This window comes from Epinephelus lanceolatus, chromosome 5 (assembly GCF_041903045.1).
Source record: "Epinephelus lanceolatus isolate andai-2023 chromosome 5, ASM4190304v1, whole genome shotgun sequence".
Lineage (NCBI taxonomy): Eukaryota > Metazoa > Chordata > Actinopteri > Perciformes > Serranidae > Epinephelus > Epinephelus lanceolatus.
Window position 1 is genome coordinate 33242967 of NC_135738.1, and position 6880 is coordinate 33249846.

The window sequence follows — 6880 nt, forward strand, 5'->3', positions numbered from 1 at the left end:
GCTAGCTCACCAAGCACCACTGAGCTAGCTAATGTTACAGCTCAGGATGACATTAATGTTTCCATCTCATGCTGTCACAAGTATGAGCCTCTTGAGTAGATGCACACTTCCTTCTGTGCAGTAATACAGTTGGTGGATGCAGTTTGGTAACAGGAAAATAGTTCCTACATGAAACTGCTCACATCAAGGTCTGTGGATTATCTTGAGTTACCAGGCCTTTCAGGAAAGAGACACTGATGTTGAGTATTTCAAATGTATTTTTTGGCGCTTTGAGCACCACAAGCTGAGTGCCATCTAGTCCCATTATAATGGACAGAAGGTAGACATCTCTACAACAGATATACCGGTAAGATAAGATAAAATAAGATTAACGTTATTGCCCCACATGTGGGAAATTTGTCTTGGGCTGTAAGAGGTGACCGTCAGCGCTCACATGAAGACTTGACAAGAACAGAATATCTTCAACACTCCATAACTCAAACCAAAACAATGTTGACTGATAAATAGCACTACAGGTCAGAGGAAAATATGTATTTTTGGATTTAGGGTGAACCTTCCCTTTAAAAACCACAAGCTCTGGTGGATGTAAAATTAAATGTCTCAACTTCAACTACTTCTACAATTAACTGGCAAACTGATCTTTCTTTCCAACTTTTCTAATTCATTTTTTCCCAAACCATATAAATCCCACAACAGGGCTAATTTTATTTATGCTGATATTACTCAGCTGTCACTGAATGCCAGTCAATGTCAAAAAGACTTTGGACTCTTACATCGAACAGACGATAAATTTTGGTTGGAATAAAAATCAGATTAACAATATTTAAAATGTCCTCCAACGTCAGAATTTTATGTTGTGGGGATGTTAACATTATGATGTTTTGCAGGCGCTGGGTTGAGTTCTCCATTACTTAAGACTAAATGTTATACTACATGAAAATGATGTTGCCCTGAGACATTAGGAAGTATTTTGGTTACTTAACAACACAACTTAAAACAAACAAAATATCAGAGTCGTCTACTGTAAGTATTCTACATCGAATTGACATTGACATTAGATGTTGTCATTCACTGAATTTTGTTCACCAGATGTCACAACCTAAATTCAACCAAATATCAATGTCTAACGATACTGGTGGACAGTTGGGTGTTGCTAGTATAACTGGTAATCTTAGTTTCACCATTTGCACACAGTGTTGGCAGTACCGTAAAACTTCAATTAAAAGCCAGGTCACAATTAAACACCCACTCCCTTTTACTAAGCTGGTGTAGCTACATGTTTTGACAAATAAAGGCCTGTCTCTATTAGACGCCTGGTCTGGTTGCCAAGCAGTTATTTTTACACAAGTTCTTTGGATGTATAAAACCAGATTGTTGACTACCCACTTGAGCTAATTTTTTTTTTTTTTTAAGATATTTTTTGGGGCATTTTAGCCTTTAATTGATAGGACAGACAAGCGTGAAAGGGGGAGAGAGAGAGAGAGGGAATGACATGCAGCAAAGGACCACAGGCTGGAGTCGAACCTGGGCCACTGCGGCAACAGCCTTGTACATGGGGCGCCTGCTCTACTGCTAAGCCACCGACGCCCCCCACTTGAGCTAACTTAAGTTGTTTAGAACTCACATACAAATAAAATGTTTGAACTCTTATCAATATAGCAATGCTACACATCGTTAGCTTGGTTGATTTCATTTTACTTAAGTCATGAGCATCAGAGAAGACCATAATTCATTCAGATTTTCCAGCATGATCAAGACAGAAGTGGTGACTCCCTTCCTCTGAAGCTGTCATTAAGTCAGAATATAAGTCCTTTCCTTGATTACCCTGTAATTTATTCATATTCCTTTAATGTATAAGGGTCTTTGCTGAGCAACACTTTTGTGTAAAAGGAAATAAAAGCCTGTCCCATATATACGCCTGTTGAGTTCAGTGATTTAAGCAAATAATAGCCTGGGCTACTATTTGCAAATTAACTCCAAAATTAATTATTATTATCATTTTTATATTATTATGTATGAAGAAATCTGTGAGCCTAACAAGGTAAGAACACCCAATCTTGTTATGTAACAATGTTTTAGATAAGACCTCACATATTATTACACAACAATGCCTCTGAGCCTATGGAGATGGAAAGAGAGGGTGCGACGGGGGAGGACATTGGCATTCCCTGTTTAGCATCCTTGCATTGCATGACTCACCGTTAAAGGAAAACAGACGCTTCACGCAACCAAGCCAGGCACTCATTAACAAAACTCCCTGGGTGGCTGTTTACCCGGCATTCTTTGTAAAATCCAATTAATGTTTATCAGACTTGGGGAGTGCCTCCGTCCAGCTGTCCTCACTGGAGCACCTCCTCACCATGGAAACCTGCAGCTGTGACATAGCAGCACAAGTGGGCTCTGCCTTGGCAGCATAAGGCCAAACGCAGTCCAGGCTTTCACAGTCTTGTGTGCACCAGTGGGAGGAATAACACTCATCCACAGTGGAGAGTATGCTGCTATGCATGGCTCTATTTCAGTGCCACATGGAGATTCACATGTTGAGGAGCATGGGCCATGTGACAGCGCTGATGACACGCCAAAGGCCTTTCTGTTGGTGCACATGAATGCTTGCAAACATGTACTCAATTTAAACTGCACACATGATGGCACAATCTTATGCACACACATGCAGAAATAGAGAGGTGACTAAAAGTATAGCATTATATTGGTTATAATATCATTTATATACACAGTGTGTGTGGCAGTGTGAACCCTGTGCTCGCTGACACTGATATCAGTGTGTAATTCAGCAGAGGTGAGCTCTCCCTCTCCTTCTAAATGACCGCCTTTAATTCAGGAGGTCCGGTGTCAACAAAGGACAAAGCTGTGATGAGAAACCCTATCAGGGGCAGGGTTCATCAGAATAATGGGGAGGCACGCTCCCTATTCCACAGTCTGTGGGGGTAAAGGCTCGGCCAGGTGCATACAGTAGGTCTGCCCTGATAAACAATACTCTAAAGCAGGTCATGAAGTGCACAAAAAAGGATCAAGGTCATGATCTCAGAGTGTATTGACATTGTTTTTGTATAGTGCTGCAGGTAGAGCTTGATTCATAGTCGATCGTTTATGTCATTGTTTAAGCAAAAGCATCAACTCTTCTCTAATTCCAGCTTCTCCACTTAGACTATCAGATTGTTTTTCTCTATTTTATATCACTGTAAACTGAACATCTTTGGGGTCTGGGACTGCTGAAAACATCGTCTTAGTGACAGAGTGTGACAGACATTATCTATGTGCTAATATTCAACACATTAGTTAAGAAAATAATCATCAGATTCAAGAACCCTGACGTTAGAAAGTGTAATCCCACATAAAGGCTCCAATACGTCAGTGCTACAGACCTACTACAGTATTAATAGTTTGGCACAAAGCTTCAAGATTAGCCTTCAGTGAGTGGACAAACACCCCAGAATAATCACATGCGGTATAATGTACCACATTATTGGAGGGATCTGATGGTCCTCCCTGATGTAAAAAGAGGGCTTAAATGTCTCAAAAGAAGGCTTAGAAAGTGAACGTCAGTAATGAGTCATATCATGCAAAAGCTATAAACATGAAAACACACTGCCTGCTACAGTCTCAGGGCATTGCACGTCTTGAAGGGCTACGCTGAATCTGCTGAGAGCAGCTGCTTGCGTCTGTGCTTTGTAATGACGCAAATGCTCTCTATTGATATCCCAACTTCGAGAAAGACAGAATCTTTTGAACTGACACCCTGAGCGTGGAGAGTCCACTCACAGCGTAACTCCTAACAGCTTCAAATGATGCCTCAGACGCAGCTCTTTCCATTTTCTCACTGATGTTCAAAGATTTTCAGCTTTCTTGTCAGGAGTGTCTTTTGACTTAACAATCTTTTGGCAGTGCCATTGCTAATTAATGAGAATATCTGTGTGAGAGTCCTTTCTTTAAGTGCTGAGATCAAAGCAAATACAAGGATCGTGATGGAATTAAGCATGACAGAGTTTGGCCGACACACCCTGCAGTATGCAATACTCTACATGAACAATAAAGTTTTGGTTTATGATTCTAATTTTTTCTAACAATGACCATGATGCAAACTGTTGCTATGACTCATCCTCCTCTGTCGGCCACCCCCCACCCCCCTTGACACATGCACACATGCACGTGCATACACACAAAAAGGAGCCATTCATTCATTTCTATTATCTGAATCTGATGTCCTTCACGCCCCATATTCACATTACCTACATTGTGTTTCCTCCCTATTCATTTTCCAATCAAACTCTGTTATAAATGGAGCCTGAATAAACCCTGAGCCCAGGTAGCTTTAAAAGAGCAGTGGGGTCGTGCACAAAGTTCCACATCAAAGGGATTTAGTCATCCCTGCTCCACTGGTGTGTCCGCCCTCATGGCAAAAAGGACCAAACTGAGGTCCGAGGGGCTTTGAAACACTCTAATCCCTCCGTGCAGGGAGGAGGGGGTAAATCGGTCCACTGCTGCGTGAATGTGTCCTTGTAGGGCAGAGCTGAAAGTTGTGGAACTTTCCAGGAAGAGGAGACGACGAGGATAACCCAGGGAGTTTCAGTGCCAAAGACTTCAGATAGGCGTTATAATGGCACAGGGTTGGGATGATGTGCTCTCCCAACATTTGCAAAAAGGAACAGGGCACCCCCTCTCAGATGGTTCAGTGGTGCCGGGCCAAGAACATCACAAGGAAGAGTATGTTCTCTAATAAATCACGTCCGCTGAGTGCACACAATCACCTGAATAACATTTATTTAATGACCTCCACATCAACACTGCAGGGGGTTGCTTAGAGACACAAAAACACGGCCAAGAAAACACATGATGCGTTTATCAGCAGTAAATCTCTATCCTCCTACCTTGATCAGCAGTGGAAAGGTGCCTTTTCTCTCCTTTAATAGCTTTTCCAGTTTGTTCTTGGAGCCAAATCTGTCCAGAGGAAAAATCTTGATCTTAATATGACTGCACATAAAGGAACATTAAATAATATTATGCATGGAACTGTAATTCAATGATGCCAATGTTACTTCGGGGTTCAAAAATAAATCTTTTATACAAGCAGCTAATGTTACCCCTGCTGCTCTTGACCTTGACTGAGATGAGAAGGGTATTAAAAAGCAAAATGTTTAGATGATTTGAATTTGTGAGCTGTTTTCCTCTTATAGACAGGCACAGCTCAGCCTTTCCCATGGGTGCAACTTTTTTCATAAACTACACTGACACCTTCTGGGCACATGTTTGATTTGTCTTATATTGAACACATTGAGTTCTGCCTTTTTTATGCAGGTGTCAGACAGTTTCCGGTGTTTAACTACCAATAAGGTTAGGTGTCTCGACGATACATAGAAACATAACTTTAAATGAATTTTACCTGACAAAAATGAACACATTAAACTTCAAATAATAGGCAGGCTGCATGAATTCAGTTAACTTTTTAAAGGCTAGTAGGCGAAATGAATATAGGAAACTGAAGACTGTACAAAATGATGCAAATATATTGCGTGAAACTACAAAAATGTAACTTTTTGACCACAAATTTACAGGATAATGTCGCACTAACCTTCTCTCTGATGCTTTGCTCGGCAGGCTCATGGTGACATGAATCAACAAGGTGGCAGTGATGAAGCGGTCACGCGCGACATGCCCAATAGTTAGTTTGAAGTCTGCGACCCGGTGCTAACACACAGCTGACAGCCTGTGTGCTGCGGAGCGTTTCCACCACCGGCTTATCCAAAACACAATGGCTGTTACACTCACCACACTAAGTACTCACTGACTATTTGAATGTCCTTTTTTTCCCCCTCTGACGCAGCTTTTAGGCAGGTGCTCACGTGCGTGCCTGCGCGCGCGTGTATGAGAGAGGGGAGAGGAGGGAGAGAGCGCGAGACAAAGGGAGGGACAGTCAGACACCCACTGGGCTATACGTTTTCCACATAGCGGGTTGTAGGTGTATCATTGCATTATTAAGATGTTTCCTGACTGTATATAGTTTAATTTTACGTCAGGAGTGCAAACTTACACACATGGATGCTTAAAAATATTAAAGGTTCTCATAGTTAGTATTAGTTAGTCAGTTAATATGTTAAAAAAAAAAAAAATTAAAAAAGCCAGTGTAGAATGCTCTTTGAAATGTGTTTCCTACACTGCACCCAAAGTAAGAAGGAAAATGGGATTGAAGCTGCTTGTCACATCTTTCTGTGTCAATTTAATATAATTGATGGGCTTTTTGCAGATGATGTGGTCCTGTTGGCTTCATTACACCGTGACCTCCAGCACGCACTGGGGCGGTTTGCAGCTGAGCAAGAAGCAGCTTTGTGCTACAATGGCAATGTGAAATCTGTCCTTATGTACGGCTCAGAATGCTGGCGAGTGGTGAAAGGAGACATGAATAAAATCAGTGCCTTCAACAATGGGTGCCTGAGAAAAATCTGCCGAATCTTCTGGCCTGTACGGCAAAACAGGATGCAGAGATGTGGTCCTTGATTTAAAATACTGGCGACTCAGGTGGCTAGGCCATGTCCTAAGAGTGGACAAGGAGAGTATACCGAAGGTAGCATTACGATGGACACCACCTAGAAAGCGTAAGTCTGGGCGGCCAAAGAACACCTGGCGGAGAAGAGTTGAAGGGGAGCGGAAAGAAATTAAGCTTACATGGGGAAAGGCACAGAAAGTAGCACAACACCGAGATGAATGGCGTCGAGTAGTCGAAATCTTATTTCTCACCCAGGAAGAAGAGGATTGAGTAATTAAGTAATGAAGCAGTCGGGATGAGAGTCAGCACCTCCAAATCTAAGGCCATGGTTCTCTGTAGTTCAAGTATCTCAGGGTCGCCGATACAAGCTGCCGAACTGAA

At 42.0% G+C, this 6880-nt stretch overlaps 1 protein-coding gene across 2 annotated transcripts in view; it reads right to left on the reverse strand.

The window, feature by feature from the left end:
- dyrk4 (dual-specificity tyrosine-(Y)-phosphorylation regulated kinase 4) overlaps nucleotides 1-5744 on the reverse strand; it is a 30954-nt gene extending 25210 nt beyond the window's left edge. The window contains exons 1-2 of one of the 2 annotated variants that reach the window (XM_033634011.2): nucleotides 5588-5744; nucleotides 4887-4956 (exon numbers count right to left, since the gene is read on the reverse strand). In XM_033634011.2, coding sequence (XP_033489902.1) covers nucleotides 4887-4956; nucleotides 5588-5619 — 102 coding nt within the window. In that variant the 5' untranslated portion in view covers nucleotides 5620-5744. The remainder of the gene's footprint in view (nucleotides 1-4886; nucleotides 4957-5587) is intronic. The other variant, XM_033634010.2, reaches the window with a different exon arrangement.
- Between the last annotated feature and the right edge of the window lie 1136 nt (nucleotides 5745-6880).